The sequence below is a fragment of the Mercenaria mercenaria genome, chromosome 18, assembly GCF_021730395.1.
Source record: "Mercenaria mercenaria strain notata chromosome 18, MADL_Memer_1, whole genome shotgun sequence".
NCBI classification, from domain to species: Eukaryota; Metazoa; Mollusca; class Bivalvia; order Venerida; family Veneridae; genus Mercenaria; species Mercenaria mercenaria.
In genome coordinates, this window is record NC_069378.1 from 33,986,836 (window position 1) to 34,005,379 (window position 18,544).

The following is an 18,544-nucleotide window of genomic DNA, read 5'->3' on the forward strand; positions in this document are numbered from 1 at the left end:
GTATATAATGAGGAAAAATAGTGCTCGATCGCAGTCCACTGAAACTCAATTGAAATAATTTTAGATACGTAATAAGGAAAAATATTTCTTGCACACCGAACTGGCCTTTCCGTCGACTTTACCAATGCCTGCAAAACCCATCTGGCACCCCATGCGATGGTACTCGTACTGGTTATGACAACTTGTGCTGCTTTGATATTATATGGTATTGTATATGTGAACTTAGACAATATCATGTACTTTGAGACCTTCTCTTCGTCCTATTTACATGTGGTATTTTTGTCGGTCTGAAATACGTTATTTTACGAAAAGAACATAACGTTACGTTTTAAACGATAAAACTAAAGTGGAACTGTGTTATAGTGCTTCACTTGAATGTAACGACGTCACTTCGGCTTACGGACGTTCATTTCCCGCGCTGTGGGTGCATGCTCTGCCATAAGAATGAGTACTCCAAATGAAGTGTTTCTGACTGCTTTTAAAATTTATGTTGTTACAGTCGACATCGTACTTGCGACCACCTCTATTAAGCGATTTTTTGTATTAAACGACCGGTCAAAATCCCTCCCGAACGTTTTCAGTACATAAATTCATTCCATTAAACGACTTTTTTATTAACGACTAGCGACCACATTAATGTAGTCCCGACAGGTAAAATATTCGACAAAAGTATCTATTAAGCAACCGGGTACCAAATTCTACCGGGCATTTCTTGGCCTGTGTAATTAGCGAGTATGTTTTGCACGTGACTGAATGCAATCAACCTTTGTATCAGTCGAACTGACAAACAATCCAGCTATAATTTTCATGGTTTTTTGACTTCACGACCATGTTAAAACAGATTTTGAAATCATACATGTATGTTCATAACAAATACAGTTAAATTAACAGTTAAAATAACTTTTCGTTTCATCTGACTGAAATTCATTAAGAGACCATTCCATTAAGAGACCACTTCTTAGCAGTCCCTTGGATGGTCTCCTAATACAATGTCGACTGTATTTGTAAAATACGGCATGCAACAAAAATGATCTGTCAGAATGAAACGCTAATTTTTATACAATATGCAAGAAAAAATTCAGTTATGTGTTTACGAACTCGACAGAAATATCCGTCCTGAGGGCACTGTCTTGCGCTTTGTATGGTTATGAGTTATGACGTCTCAGGTTCCTAATACATTCGCACGTCGCAATAATAATTATTATATGCGGACAAAATGAGCAATACGCCTGCACATGGTGTCGAAAACATTTGTTACGAAATAGCTAATTTATGTGGAAAGTTCTTGAAGTAATGCTTTACGATCCTGATTATCTATACAGTATTGATTACCGGCGTACGCATGTACGTACTATCCAATAAGTGTAATTTTCTACCAGTTCAAATGGTAATTATGATGCTGAGACTTTGCAACACTGTATGTGAGACGTTGTCACATAATGTATGTTATCGTTGCGGCCATGCAACATTTATGTAGCTTACATAAGTGTATTTGTAACTAGTTCGTTGTATCTTGAAAAATGCTGCAAATAGCTAATATATCATTCACACATCAAACTTATCTTTTCAGTTATAAAAACGTAAAATACATGCTTAATTACACATAATAAGTGAATCAACAAGGTCATTCGAAGTGATCCCGTAGCTTCATCGTTGAGGTATGTCACATCAAAATATTTCTATAAAATGCTTCTTCCCCTTCCGTTTGGATCTGTCCATGTTTACAAAACACGTCCGTTTATTTTATGGACTGTACCTCACTATTTAAATTCTAAAAAATATCCAAATAAAAATATTGAAAAAATTCATTGCACTAGCTGTCACTCAACCGTGTTATATAAGAAATAGCTCATATTCTAAGATGGACAAAAAATGGGAATGCATTTCGTGCAAAATAACAATCATGCATTAGTGACTAACTTACAGGAAACCCTTCCCATTTTCTACCAAACAACTAATTAACTTTAATTCATATAAAATGCAGTTAAAGCAAAACAACCAGACATGCAGGTTAACTCTGAAATAGCAGATAATAACATTTTAGCAAAAAATACAGAGTATCAGTTTGATATGAGCCATGCCATGGGAAAACCAACATAGTGGCTTTGCAACCAGCATGGATCCAGACCAGCCTGCGCATCCACGCTGTCTGGTCAGGATCCATGCTGTTCGTTTTCAAAGCCTATTGCAATTAGAGAAACTGTTAGCAAACAGCATGGACTGCGCAGATCTGGATCCATGCTGGTCGCAAACCCACTATGTTGGTTTTCCCATGGTGCGGCTCATTTTTTTATTATCAAGATCAAGATTCCATCTATGCAATGTTTTTTGGGTTTTTTTTTTTTGATAGAACAAAGCAGATAGCAGTTATTCTGGTTTTTGCAATTGTGTCGTGACAAGGTGCACTTGACTTTGTTTATAGTAACGAAACCTTGACTGTCATCTTTATTCATATGTCATTTTAATTGTAACTACAAAAAATCACAAGCCCTTTTAATTCAATTTCCTTTTGCAGTCCAGTATCTATACTGCCATCTATATTCAGCTATGTGCTCATCAAAATGTATTTAAAAACAGATAAGACACTCTTTAACCGCAGTGAATGGTAATTCAACCTTTTCCCATAATTAGACAGTTATTTGTATCATTTAAACAACCAACATGCACAATTTCCCAATGCATTAGTGCTTTTTTACTTCTTCGTTTTCATTCATAGAAATATAAACCGTTTTTGAAGATCACAAATATAAAGACCCAGAGTTTCATCTCACTTGTAGAAAGGAAATAAAGACAGGTATTGATGGGAACACCAAGCTTTTCTTTTTCAGAATATTCAAGGTTTGTTTTCTAAAAATGTTACTGAAAATCCATTTCCTCTATTTTCCAAGTCACCTTTTCAAAACATCTTCATTATAATGGAGGAATACCTCAATTCAGGATCATTAAGCAACAATTGCAGTTGAGTTTAAGTACTGGAAATGAGGGTCTTTCAGTGACCTAAACAATACCCCCTGTATGAAATACAGACCTGTTTTACAGCAGTCACATGACTAAAAGTTCAATCCAGCCACTGTTATTGAATGGACAACCAAACTCTAAGTCAAAAAGGGGCGACAACTCCATCAAAAACTAAAATTAAAAATGCCTGTATGTTATAATCATGTACGTACATATGTACGAAAAATGAATTCAATCCTTTCATCCATTCAAAAGTTATTGGGCATTGACATGTGGCAAAATTTAAAGTCAGCAAAGGGCTATAATTCTGCAAAAACTTTGTGGACTGTAACTTAAACTGAACTTGGCCTGTATCCTATGATCATATACTTGTATACTTAAAATGAATTAAATCCATTCATCTCTTCAGGAGAAACTGAATGCAACACCAAAGAAAAGGGTCCAGAACTCTGCTAAAACTGATAGACTGAACCAGCATCAAGCATGACCTGCATTGTTCAATCATGTACCTGTCTACCAAAAGTATATTCAACCCATTTATCCTTTCAAAGATTACCAAATGGGCATCAACATTTTTCTGGATTTTAAGTTGGAAAGGAGCCATAAATTTGTAGTTTGTAACTAAAATCTCATTCTATGATCATGTACCAAATATGAATTGTATTCACCCAACCTTTCAAATGTGCTATCAAAGGTGTAGGATGGATTGATACCCCAATATGGTGGCTCCAGATTTAATGATCTATACAGCACAAACTAAGGTCCAACTAAGATCACATTTCTAACAAATCCTTCAGATAGCATAGCACTTACCACAGGCCATTTTCTTCCATCATAGACACTCAATGCTTTACCAGGACCCATCTTTAATGAACTTGATCTGAAATATACAGGTTTATTTGTTACAAGACATAGAATAACACAGCCTGCTATTTTCTTTGATATATTTTTAACTTTTTTTCCCCTATGAATTGTAAGTTCAACAGAGTTACAGTGCTATATATGTTTAAAATTTACTACCACTAGACTTCGTGTTTTTCAGCAAAACAGAACTATAAAAGATATTTATCTTACTTCATTCGCTTGGCGGAACTGGAAGTAGGATGTTTTTCTAGAATCATATCGACACTATATGGGTCATATATATGGCAATTTTTCCAGCTTTTGATGGTGAAGATAGATTATTTACAGGCAGGCACCTTAACAGAACCACTAACCTTCCATAACCTTAGCTTGATGAACAAATCTTCATCACAGGCAAGGTTACAAACCCACATATATGAGGGGCAAGTTATTCTAAGTCACCTGGCTACAAGGTCCCCCTCATTTCATAATTAAATTGAATCCAAGTAAGATAACTTTAAAAAAAATAATCATAGTTTTACCTCACCTATAGTAACTCATGATTTTTCTCCCTTTAAATCATAATCAAACTCCTAAAGTCCATTTTACTTTTATATTATGAAAATTCTGAGAACCTCACTTTTAACATCACATAAAAAAATCACTTCTCTTTTGCAACAGAAAACACACAATAACAAAACTGGACCTAAAACTTTCAAAAACTGACAATCCATTTGATCTTAGGCAAATCAAAGAAAATCAGCAATTAATTCATTTTCCACACAGTTAAACAAATAACCGCAAAATTCCAAATAAAAGAATAAAAACAAACAACTCATTCTGAATACCAACTCAATAGTATACCGATATCAAAATTAGGGCTAAAAATTGCTAAAAATTTGAAACCAGTTTTTTAACTTTTACACGTATCAAAAATCATTTGGAACAATGAAATCACTCGTGTGAGCTTTCTAAAGAGTAGGCAGGTTTTAAACTTTTCATGATTAAAACAATTTTCTGTTATATTTTTTGCACACTTATTGAATATCAATAAATAGGAATGTATTTGTAATTACTTTAAAGGTCAGAGTGAAATCTGGCAATGTGATTCATCTGTCTACATAAGGAAATATTAGGTTCTAAACAAACGTTATTTCTTTTTAATTCGTTAACATTATGGTATCAACTTTCAATCATTAACCTTTTGCCTGCTGGCGGTGAGTTATTCTGCCTTTGCGACCAGTGCAGGCTAATCATGGTCTGCACTGTTCGCTATTCAGTCAGTAAATTTTAAGTGAACACACCTTTGGACAGTAAGTGGTACTGCCCAAACTGAATGATGGACCAGTTCATCTTAGCAATTTAGCAGGGTAAGGGTTAACATTATGGTATCAACTTTCAACCATTAAGGAAATTATAACACACCTATTTAATAACAATGTAATGCCTTTTTGAGGATGATGTTACAAGTAGAAAATTAATAACATCAGAATTTACTGAAAAACATTTATAATTTTAAGTCTGGCCTCACTTTGCCAGACTGAGTTTTAAATTATTTAACACCTGCATTTTTGCATGAAATAATCCTATTAAATTTTAATTTAATGAGTAACTAGCTCCATTAAAAATATCTGAGAGCCTTTTAATAAAGTATAATAAGAAAATAACTTACTCTTTAAGCTAATGTATACAAACATGCATTTTCGAATTGCTGGCCGCCCACACTGACCATTTATGTGTGGTCGTCCATGCAAATATAGATGAAAAAACCCAAATTTTGCTTCTCCTATAGTATCTACAGTAACATCAAAACTGGACTTACAGTGTTTGGAAATTTACAATTTCATTTTCTAAGACTCACTGCAAAACACTTTCAAATAATGGGTTTCATATTTCACTGAAAATATGTTCTCCACAGAAGACTGGTGTAAGATAACATAAGTAATCACACACCAAGGGATTAATCCAACAACATGCTGCATAATTTCAAAAATCCCAAAATACACTGCTTTTATGCAAATCTCCAGCAGATTTCAATTTACATTTATAATAAGGAATTTACTATTTCTGACCTTTGGCCTGTCTTAAACCTGAGATTACTATCTATGCTTTCAGTATCACCTGACATATCAAGATACATATCTTCTATGTTACATCATCGTATTTTACAAAAATAGCTTTCAATTTAGATCATTTACATCAATACCTCTGGAATAGTCAATTTCAAAAATTACAGGGTTTGACAGTCAGTTAATTGTGTTTCATTTTCAATCCCCTTTGTAATTATGTCATCACATACACTTTGATAGACATTGGTTAATCAACCTTTCAGTTCAAAGAGTTCCTTATTTTCATTCATTCATTCAATTCTGGTTTGAAATTTTAAACAGATCACATTTAAAATATTTTGGCTGCACCTTGTCTGTAATTGTAGTCGGATTCAAAATTACTTTGTCAGCAAAGGTTGCACATGTATTGGTACCTTGTTGGTAAAAGTTGCACACCTATTGTACAAAATAAATGTCAGCAAAACTTGACCATGATGTATTGGTTCCTTGTAGTCAAAAGTTGCACATATATCAGTACCTTGTTCGCAAAGGCTGCACATGTATTAGTAAAGTGCTGACAAAACTAAATGCACATTATTGGTTCCTTGTTGCAAAAAGTTGCACAAGTATAGGTACCTTGTTGGCAAAGCTGGCACACATACTGGTACAATGTGGCCAAAAGCTGAACATGTATTAGTACCTTATTGGCAAAGCTGGCACACATACTGGTACAATGTTGCCAAAGTTGAACATGTATTGTTACCCTGTTGGCAAAGCTGGCACACATACTGGAACCTTGTTGCCAAAAGCTGAACATGTATTAGTACCTTATTGACAAAGCTGGCACACATACTGGTACAATGTTGCCAAAGTTGAACATGTATTGTTACCCTGTTGGCAAAGCTAGCACACATAATGGTACCATGTTGCCAAAAGTTGGACACGTTCTGGTACCTTGTTGGCAAAGCTTATATATTATAGACACACATACTGGTACCATGTTGCCAAAAGTTGCACATGATTGTATCGTTACCTTGTTGCCAAAGCTGGCAAACATATTGGTACCATGCTGCCAAAAGTTGGACACGTTCTGGTACCTTGTTGGCAAAGCTTAATTAGACACACATACTGGTACCTTGTTGCCAAAAGTTGCACATGACTGTAACTTGTTGCCAAAGCTGGCACACATATTGGTACCATATTGCCTTAAGTTGAACATGTATTTGTACCTTGCTGGGAAAGCTGGCATGCATATTAGTATCATATTGTCAAAAGTTGAACATGTATTCAGGGCTCCAGATAAGATGCATATTAGCGTAAATTACGCTTTGAAATAATGCATTTACGCATGTCTGATAATTTTTAAGCGTACAAAAACGTATATGAAATAACAGAAACGCACGCAATGACTTTTAATAGGCGTAAACAAAATCTGAATCGTCTGGATGCTATATGTAACAGAGCACAGTCGGCATTAATTCTCCCACATTGAACGTACACATGCATTGAATGGTACTCTATAAACCTCTAGGTTAAACTATTTTTTACACTCAATGTCTGCGTATATCAAATAGTTAGGAATTAATATTTATGTACGGTAGTGTATTTTAAAGCGGTGTCGATTTAAAATATCAACTTCCGGTGCAGAATAAACAAAAATGTCTCTTTCTAAGAATGTATAAGGCATAAAAAAAAAATATGTTTGTTTCCTGTAACATGCTGAAAAAAATGGGGGTCGGTAGGTAGGGAATTTTTTTTTTTTTTTAATTTTTTTTTAGTAGGTGTCAGAACATTTCAGTGTTTAGTAACCTTATTACTGCCTAATCAGGCCTCAACCTTAACTTTCTTCAGCAGTTGCCAGCAGGTTCACCAACTGCTAAAATCTAGTAGACCTCCTCAGACTTTAGTGGACCTCCAATTCTATCTCATAAATTGTGATGCTGTAGACGTCATAACTTCATATGACCCAAACGTCATAACTTCATATGACCCAAAGAAACAGGACTTATTTCTAAATAATTAAAAATGGAAGACTGTAGCAATCTGTTATCCCGAAAAATAATTATTTTGAAAAGTGTCCCAAAATATGGACACAATCAGCACCAGTGTTGAAAGTGAAAAAAAAAAAACATCAACAATTATCGGTAATCATTCTGATGATAAACTAAGTAATTGGCCTCGTTTCATCATCAATTAACACCCCCTCAAAGAGCTAGAAGAAGTGTGTCGGTTATTGGCAGTGGAGATCAAAGCGGTATAGTTTCCACGAGATTGTCATTGCATTACGTCAGTTTTCGCGCCATGGACACATCACTGTCTGATCGTACTTTCTCGATTCCTTTAATTGTTGAGAAGAAATCAGTAAAAAAGTTTTTTCTTTAATTTTTAAAAAGCGAATGTGCAATATCCCGAATAAACTGACATGTAAATGTGTCAGATCGTGAACGATACTGACCTATTTGCCCTCAAGAAATTTCATTATTGTTTGAGAAGAATATCTAACAAAGTGTTGTGTCAAAAAATATATGTACGAAGACTCATTTAAAACTTATTAAAAATCGCAACGACATCATACTGCCTCATTTTAAAACCACATTTCTATTTACGTTCATGAGGTCACGTAACCTATTCTGCCGTGTTAACAGAAATCTGTTTGCCAAAAAATCGTTTTACTCCATGTATTTAATTGCTGCCGCTTTTTTCATTATTTAAGATTTTTAATTGTTTTTTTTTTGTACTTTCTGGTCAAAAGTCTGAATTTTATTACCATAGTATGTACCGTTTATTTACTTTAAAAAGGAAATAAATAATCAGATCGCGCTGTTTGAAATTTTACAAAACATTATATGAAAATTTGATCGTTTTAAAAGAATTTTGCTACATTCCTGTCGATATCTTATTAAAATTGTTATAGAATTCAAACTGTATTAGTTCTCAAGCGGTGTTGAATATCTGAAGCGAATATATTAAAAAATGAATGCACTACGCGCGTTTTTTGTGTCAAAAGTAACTGCGATGTAAATTAAGTATTACGATAGGGCGCACGTGCTTGTGGAATGGAAAATTACCAGCATGACGTTTTGATATTTTTACGATTCGCGGGTAAATTCCAGTCAATCCAGGTAAATTTGCCTGATGTAATTACTCAATTTGGTAAAGTTACCACGTAAAAACCACTCACCCGATCGGTGGAGTAGTCATTCGTGCTATCCTGACTTTAACTCGCCAATGCTTAAAACTGTAGAATGCCGTACTAAGGCAAAATCAACTTTCGTTTTGTGAATTCGCCGATATGGGTACGATCCCCCACCCCCCATCACCCCTATTTTTCCACTTTTAAGGGTTTTATTTTATTTGCAGACCGTGACTGAAAATTGGTTGACCGTCGGTCTACCCACTTTTGATAGTGGACCTGCCGATTTTGGTTGCGTCGGTCCAACGGTCCACCGCTAAGGTCGAGGCCTGTATAAATTAAATTACTAATCAAATAAAATTGTTGAAAATTTGCTCCCGCCTTTCAATAACAGATGTTGTTCATACAAGTTTTTTTTCTACACTGATTCCTTTCCTTCAGTAAACATTGTGTAACAGGCAAAGTTCATAGTTTTTGCAGACAGACATAGCTTCGGGCCGTTTTTTGCCAATTAGAGATTTTCGGGGCCACAATTAATCTTTTGTCGCAAATGGCTCAAGAGCAACCGACAGCGTGACCCCTGAACAAGTGGTACAAACATGATATAGACTGCTCTTCTACGAATTGTTTATCAATTAACGTTTACACCTTGATCAATAAACACCTTTCATAATGAAGTACTAAATACAAACCGCGAGATAACCACGTGTCAGTCGGCGCGTGGCGTGATGACATCTGTCAGTAGCTAATTAGTATATGACGCTCCGCCTACTGCCATACTTCCGCTTGTGGCGGCGAACAGTATTGAAATTCACCGAGATTTTGATTGACTAGGGGCAGAACTTTGAACTCGATATGCATCAAAGAAAACTTCTCGATTTTCGCGGGTGAAAACCCGGAACCTCGAGTCTACCGACAAACAGGCTTTTCGCCATGTTGTTTCATGTCGACAGAACCAGGAACGTTCATGACTATGCGCGACGAGGTCGGGTGCAACTAAATTATCCCTATAATCAATAAAGATATGATCAGAATCTCGAATTTTAGCCCATAAAAAAATTGCGGTCGGCGGTAAAAACTTACGGTCGGTCGGGTTACAGGAAACAAACATATTTTTTTTTTAGGCCTAAGTGAACAAACACTCTACGCATTCTTTAAACCAACAAAACTGATCCCCAAAACATAGCTAAAGGTATATTGAATATTCTGTTTTATTCGGTAGCGAGTGTGAAGCCAAAGCAAGCCAAGGGAAAAAAAGAAGCAAAAACTTAAATGATGAATTGAAACTAAACATGGGTGTTACACCCAATAAATATGTTATAAAACTGATTTCTGTTTTTTTTTTTTCACATTTATAAATTTTCCAGAGTAAAATTACTTCTAGTCAATTTCAGATTTTACCATTTTACTCATTCACAAAAAATATGTTGAGTAAATACTCATTGGCCAAAAAAATTATCTTGAGCCCTGTGTATTGGTACCTTGTTGGCAAATGTTGCACACATATTAGTATTTATTCATAATTAGTTAATGCAATCTGCATATATCTTCAGGATAAAAGACTTGTTACAAACCTACAAGCATCACATACCATATTTCAACACTCCTAGGCCATCCAATCAACAGATTCACAACTTTGTCAGAAGTCTCATTTTGAATGGGAATCGTTGTCAAAATAAAAGACATCTAGAGGCCGATAGTTTAAAAACTTAAAATGACTGTCATGAAAGATTATCAGCATTTTACCTTACAAGTTAATTTAAACCACAGTAAGAAGCAAGTTTTTCCCCATAACTTGGACTCAGTGTTATAATTTTGCTTCCTGTGAACCCAGTGCTAGAGGGTGCTTCGTGAACCCAGTGCTAGAGGGTGCTTCGTGAACCCAGTGCTAGAGGGTGCTTCGTGAACCAAGTGCTAGAGGGTGCTTCGTGAACCCAGTGTTAGAGGGTGCTTCGTGAACCCAGAGTTAGAGGGTGATTCTTGAACCCAGTGCTAGAGGGTGCTTCTTGAACCCAGTGTTAGAGGGTGCTTCGTGAACCCAGTGCTAGAGGGTGCTTCTTGAACCCAGTGCTAGAGGGTGCTTCGTGAACCCAGTGCTAGAGGTGCTAGAGGGTGTTTCGTGAACCCAGTGCTAGAGGGTGTTTCGTGAACCCAGTGCTAGAGGGTGCTTCGTGAACCCAGTGCTAGAGGGTGCTTCGTGAACCCAGTGCTAGAGGGTGCACGGTGAACTCTGTTCTAGAGGGTGCACGGTGAACTCTGTGCTAGAGGGTGCACGGTGAACTCTGTGCTAGAGGGTGCTTCGTGAACCCAGTGCTAGAGGGTGCAAGGTGAACCCAGTGCTAGAGGGTGCTTCGTGAACCCAGTGCTAGAGGGTGCAAAGTCTACTATTACTTTGCTTGACTGAGTTCTGTGCTACAAAGGATCTTTTTATAGATTATTTCAAAAATATCCATGACTTGGAAAAGATTGTTACTGATAATTTCCGATCAAAACCAACATCATGTGGACTGATTACCAAACTAATCAGTTGTGACAATATTCAATCATATATATGAGACAACATATAATTATGCATTATTGTCTTACAATTCATTGAATATTTCCACTTTAAAATTCATTAATTACAGCAATAAATGACATCGCAGTTTAACCGCATCCCTTCAATAATGACTAAACAAAGAGAAACTTATAATAAAAGTCACCCAACTACAAGGAAAAGTTGCAACTTAAATTGATCATTTTTTTTATTGACCACAGGTGTAAGAGCACCTGTTAGAACACTGTGAACACCCAATAGAAATATTTATCATATATGCAAGATTTGTGTCAATTTCTGTCAATCTCTGGATCAACTGTTGTCAAATACTTAAAATAGAAATCAAAGTCATATTACTATAGAGACATTCAAGAGTTCTTTGCGTATTTTGATTTTTTAAAATTATAATGGTATATGTAAACAATGGACTGAGTGTCTAGGAATCATGGGAACGAATGAATGACCGTTGATCTTAGTCATAATACTGATTGACAGGGAATGCTATAAATGACTTTGTGTGATGCAGAAAGGTATTTAGTTTACAACTGTAACTTCCTATCTCGAAACATAAAAGTATTGCTTTAATTTGTCTTCGCCATTAGTCTGCAGCTAAAAGGGAAATTATAAAAGATTATGTGTATGTTATATTTCACTGGTACTGCCAGTTAGTAAGTTCATACTTTTTTTCTTGATCACAAAATTTTCTGTTATATGAAAATATTAAATGCTCATAACTAAAATATTATAAATATATCTACTTTTGAGAAATATATGGACATATGTATGCATTTCAAAGCTTTTAACTTTATACCTGTTTTGAAAAAAAAATTGTACAATCTCTGTAACAGGCTGAAAATACTTCAGGCCTGACTGGGAATCGAACCGGAACCTCTCACACCTAAGGCGGACACTCTACCACGTCGCTATAAAAGCTAGCTCAACAGCATGGAAGTATAAGTGAACCCTTATAGTCTACCACCTACTACATACACCCCCTCCATTTTAGAATTCGTACTCCAATTCCAGGAGTTTGAACCTCTGTGGGACGTTCCAAGGTGTCCATTTATATCTACTCGTGAGTTAGGAAGTATAAGTGAACCCTTATAGTCTACCCTACTACATACAACCCCTCCATCAGTGATTCATTTTGCCGTGCGTCCTGCGTCAAAGATGCATATTTTTCACGGGGGACGCATTAGTTTGAAATGTGTGCAGCCGCGGGACGCAAACAATTTCACTGACATAATGTGTACATTCGTTTACTTCCTGATATATGGCCTTTTTGTGTCGGTTCGCCGTAAAATCTAACTCATTCACTCTAATGGTTTAAAAAGTAGAACGGATGTTGTGGATAATTTTCATGCGTCAAAACTACCTTATCATCGTTTGATTTGTAAAGCATATTCTGATTGGACAGTAGTGATTTTTTTAACCAATCGGTGACGGTCATTTAGATTATGTTTAGGAGTATTGTTTCCAAAGTACCCGTGTATTTCGGCCAAAATATTTCAACTATCTGACGATGCCGTTGAAAAAGCAGCTGAAGTTAGATCACAAAGAGCAAAAACTTTCCGGTTTTTTTGGTCTAACTTCGAGTGAATCGTTGGGTACCGAAGTGAGCACTTCAACAGAAAATGAAGCAGCGGCTGCGAGCACGTCGGAAAATCAAGATTAGAAAAAAAGAAAATTTGTTTCTAAATGGCTCACCTTTATTCGTGATTACACTATGACGAAAGTGAAGATTATATGTACTGCACAACCTGTACTGACAACATAAAAATGAACGGTATGAACAAAGCTTTAAAGAAAAGAAACTTTCAAAATACAACCTTAACAGTTTTTTTTCTCCTCATTCTGTTTAGTTCAATTCTGGTGCAGATATATAGGATGTAAAACACATTAAATCAATCAATCAGTCAACCAATATACAATGTACAGGATGTGAAAAAGCAAACAATTCAAATTTGGGACTTACTGTTTCATAATATATTGAGTCCCTTTTTGACTCATTACTCACTGGCTGGGACTCATTGTTTCAAAATATGTGAGTCTCATGGACTCGTATCTTCAGATTTCAAAATGAATCACTGTCCATTTTAGAATTCGTCCTCCAATTCCAGGAGTTTGAACCTCTGTGGGACGTTCCAAGGTGTCCATTTATATCTACTCGTGAGTTAGGAAGTATAAGTGAACCCTTATAGTCTACCCTACTACATACAACCCCTCCATTTTAGAATTCGTCCTCCAATTCCAGAGTTTGAACCTCTGTGGACGTTCCAAGTGTCCATTTATATCTACTCGTGAGTTAGGAAGTATAAATGAACCCTTATAGTCTACCCTACTACATACAACCCCTCCATTTTAGAATTCGTCCTCCAATTCCAGGAGTTTGAACCTCTGTGGGACGTTCCAAGGTGTCCATTTATATCTACTCGTGAGTTAGGAAGTATAAGTGAACCCTTATAGTCTACCCTACTACATACAACCCCTCCATTTTAGAATTCGTCCTCCAATTCCAGGAGTTTGAACCTCTGTGGGACGTTCCAAGGTGTCCATTTATATCTACTCGTGAGTTAGGAAGTATACGTGAACCCCTATACATCTCTATACATTACAACTCCCAATGTATAATAATTATTACCTGCTGTGCAAGCACTGCTTTCACCTCTGAAAGAACTACACTGAAAAGACTGAAATATGCCTGTTGTTCAAAGGTAATTTTTAGAGAGGTTAATTCACCAAGAAACACCCGTGTAGTTGAAAAATAAAACATCTTCCCTTTTAGAGAGGTATTTGCTATTTGGGCAAGTCATCGTGACAGGTTTAACTGAAGAATGAGGTAAACAGTAAATCTATTAACATATTTTCATAAACAATGTTCTCAACTTTACTGCCCTTTGACATAACCTTAATGGCCACCTTCAGACTTTTATCTATTCAGGATACATTAAGAATTTCACACCAAGAAAATTGCTGTAAACAACTAACAATTCATTTATACACCTTTTTATTGTGCTTTTGACACACAGGGCACCATAAATGGTAAAACTGAAAATTGCCTAAAAGCATTTTTAAGTTGTAAAGGACCCCAACAATGCCCACGTGTGGTTAAACAACAAAACCTGAACTAAGTGACCAGGTGGGCGGATTTTGTGTTTACATTGTAATTGTTATATTATAGATGTAGAATTATCGTCCAATACAGTTTAAAATTTCTTACTTTGATGAATAAGGTAGCGAAGAAGTTGTAGTCTCCAATACTAGAATGTTAATGCTAGGGACTATAGGTCAGTAATTTCAGGCCTGTTATTTGTTGACACAATATCTCAATGACTCAAACATTTTAGCAAATTAAGAGAACAAGCTCCATGCAAGTCAAGGTTACAGTACCAACAAGGTGTGTCACAAGGTGAAAATTCAGGGGCCATAACTCTGGAAATAGGAGGCGGGCCAGGCGAAAAATAGGAGGTGCGCAAGTTCATATCATGATAAAGACTCGTACAAGGTTTCATTAATTTGTATCAAATACTTTTTGAGCTAGGCACTTCAAGAACTTCAGATGAACACACAGACGCATGGACAAGACCAAATCATATGCCCCCACCACTCATGGAGGGACACAAAAAACCTCAATGACTGTCAACATCTCTAAAATGACCTTTCGCCCTAGTGTGACCTTAACTTTTGACAGAGGGATCTGGTGTTTGAATGTAACACTAAGTCTCAATGAAGGAAAAATTTAAGCAAAATAAGAAAGTTTGCTCCATTTGTGTCAAATATATTTTTTGGACAAAGTCAGACAGTCAGACAGACACGCTAACACCCACATTACCAAACAGCCATTCTGTCAACTATGTTGAACTCACGCCAATCAGCAAAACAAAAAATGTTTAATAAGAAATTTCTAGTTATAAATGACGTTCTGTATTTCAAGTTGACAGTTTTAACCAGAGAGCTGATGGCTTATATTATTTCCTTTAAAGTATTTATATGGCAATTTCCTTAAAACAAACTTCAAATTGGTGAGATTTAATAAAGATTCTCTCAATGTCATATTTGATGTTACATCTGACATGCAGGAAAGGACATACTCTTGTTCAATATATAGGCATTTTGAATAGTTTCCACTGATCCTTGTCCTATAAGGCGTAAAAAAAAAATTGTTTCCAGTATCCCGACCTACCCTAAATTTGTGGGCAGACCCTGTTTTTATGGCCTTAACAAATATTTTTTTTCAACTTTTTAACAACTTTTTAACAACTTTTTTTTTTTAGGCCTAATTACGTACTCTACCTCTGGAAACAGTTTTGGAAACAATTCAGTAAACTGGTAGTGCTTTGGACACTATTCAGCAATTAAAAACAAATTCTTCACATAACTGCCGGCAAGTGCAAATAATGCATATACCACATATAAAACAGGACTGTAGATCAGTGTGTCCCAACAACTGTAGTGTTTGCAGTTTGCTAATGCTCGATACTTGTGTTCAGAATTAAATACAGTATACTTAAGTGTTAGAAAGTGTGTTCAGAATTAAATACAGTAAGTGTTAGACAGTGTGTTCAGAATTAAATACAGTATACTGTGAGTGTGAGAAAATGTGATTACTTATGTTTGCAGCTGCCTGACGTACGTATGTAGCATTTTTGCATTAAGACATAGAAGTCAGCAATCTTTAATTGTAGAACTGTACAATATACTTACTGTGACCTCAGTCTCTCTACGATCCCAGACATCTTCAGGAACTTCCTGCTATAATCCACTCAAATTTATTCCCTCTGAAACCGTAATCCACACATTCACGCAATATCCACTTAAAACACGACCATCAAAACACTCTATTTCCATTAAATCTTTCAAGCAATTTCCTCCTGTTAAGCTAAAACACTTCATTTGTGTTTGTCAAATAATATGTTTGACAAAAAACGGCCGAAATTTAACTGCATTGAAGTTACTGAATGTTTTTACACAGGTTAAATGTTTTTCCCCATTACTAGATCAAATCAAATAATAGTGTTTGCTTTTTTTTATTAATAATATTACCTCGAAAGTGTTGTCTTTCAAAATTGAAAACTTAGGATATTCCCTTGTTAAATTACTTCTTTTAAAATCACTTATTATATAATAAGTTTTACATTTACTCAGTATGTGTTTTGCTTATACATCTTTAGCTTTCATTTGTTCCTGTAACTTGTTTTTCGTATGGTCCTTCTCACACATGGATACCAATTCTGAAAATACAGAAACAGGCAATAACTAAAATTAATCTGTGACATGAAATTTCAGATTTCAACTTTAAATTCTGCACTACAATTAATGTTCAAATTAAATTCTGCACTACCGGTACATCTTATCTTCAACTTAAAATATGCATTACAATTTGTATTAAATTTGCACCTTCAGTTCAACTTGTGTTCAGCTTAAATTCTGTTCCATTCAATACATACCGGTGTGTTCAGCCCCTTGGCTCTGTGGACAGCACAGGACTGCCAAACATAGAGGTTACAGGTTTAATCCAGAGGTTCAGACAAAATGTTATCACTCACAATTTGACACAAGACTCGTTCATACATTTTTGTTACATAACACAAACAATAGTATGATTTTTAGAAGATAACAACACTTTTAAGACCTATATCAGCATGATAAAATGTGAAAGATGAAAAGCATGATTTTTCATGTCACCCATTTTATCTGATATGAAAGATTGTTACTGATAAAATTGTACATGACACACAAAAAAACCCCACAAATACTGCAGATGTATTTTCAGCTGTTTTCTTTTACCAGTGACAGATTACATACATTTTTTCCATTCATTGTAGCATTTAAAAAAGTCACTATCATTTAAGTAGATTTAAAAGTCCTTAAGGCAGCAATTAACAATATTTCAGGTAAGTTATGAGAACAGTATGATATGATTTATAACTCAGTTAAAATAAATGTGTCTTCCTTCAGTTGTGATATATTTATGAGAATCTGGTCCACAACTCACAGATGTCATCATTTACATACACAATCTGTCTTGTGTGTTAAACATAGATCTATCTGCCTCCGATGATGGCATGCCAGATGTATGTTATTTTCAGTATCATGTACAATGTGACCTTGACCTTTGCACTAATTATTATTATTATTATACCAGATTTATATAGCGCCCTTTTCATGATCAATTTCACATTCAAAGGCGCTTTACATAGCTCAAATGCAGCCACACAGGGCGCATAATTCATCCTCTACTAGTACAGACACAGAGCGATCTGACCAGAGGGACAGAGTGAGACAAAGCCCCCACGACAGAGAGATCAGAAATCAGATACAGGCTTGTCCGGCTAACTTAGCCTAGCTCGTTGCGAATAGACAGCCTGGTTCTTTAACGTGCCCAGGGTATAGCACTGATACATGCAAGGATTGCCTGGGTTCCTGACCAGTACACTTCTAGTTGGGTGGGAAACACTGGAAAGCGTTTCTGAAAATTCCTAAGCAGCTGCCGGGGATCGAACCCCTCAGTGCAAACCACTGAGCTATCCGTCCACCTAATGACCCGAAGACATCAGGGGTCATCTACTGACACTGCTGTAGGTCCAGGCTTTCTCCAGATATTGAATTAAACTGATTCCAACAACACCATTTCAGATTCTGACCATGACCTTTTGACATACTGAATTCCAAAACAACTGGGGTCACCTAATGACCCTAGGAGATCATCTTATCAAGTATTGCAGCCATAGGTCAAAACATTCTTCAGTTATTTGGTGAAATTTGTTTTCAGTCTCAAGGTCAGTGACCTTGACTTTTGACATTGCCTCCAAAACCAACAGGGTCAACCAGTCAGATCACCAGCCATCATGCTAGTGATTTTGAAGGCATTAGGTACAAGATTCCTTCAATTATTGATTAATAACTAAAACCTTATTCTAGCAACAGACACTGACCGGCAGCAGCAAAACAAACTACAACCCTTGTCTTCATAATGGGGCATTGCATATAATACAAGTGATAGAATAATACAAGTAAATCTCCATT

At 35.9% G+C, this 18,544-nt stretch overlaps 1 protein-coding gene across 4 annotated transcripts in view; it reads right to left on the reverse strand.

Annotated features, from left to right (window-relative positions):
• LOC123539311 (uncharacterized) overlaps positions 1–18,544 on the reverse strand; it is an 82,154-nt gene that overhangs the window by 52,867 nt on the left and 10,743 nt on the right. For 2 of the 4 annotated variants that reach the window (XM_053529642.1, XM_053529644.1), the window contains 2 exons: positions 16,223–16,749; positions 3,772–3,838 (listed from right to left, as the gene is read on the reverse strand). In XM_053529642.1, the coding sequence (XP_053385617.1) occupies positions 3,772–3,838; positions 16,223–16,254 (99 nt within the window). In that variant the 5' untranslated portion in view covers positions 16,255–16,749. Of the gene's footprint in view, positions 1–3,771; positions 3,839–4,348; positions 4,592–16,222; positions 16,750–18,544 lie in introns of those variants that run through there. The other 2 variants (XM_053529645.1, XM_053529647.1) reach the window with 2 other exon arrangements.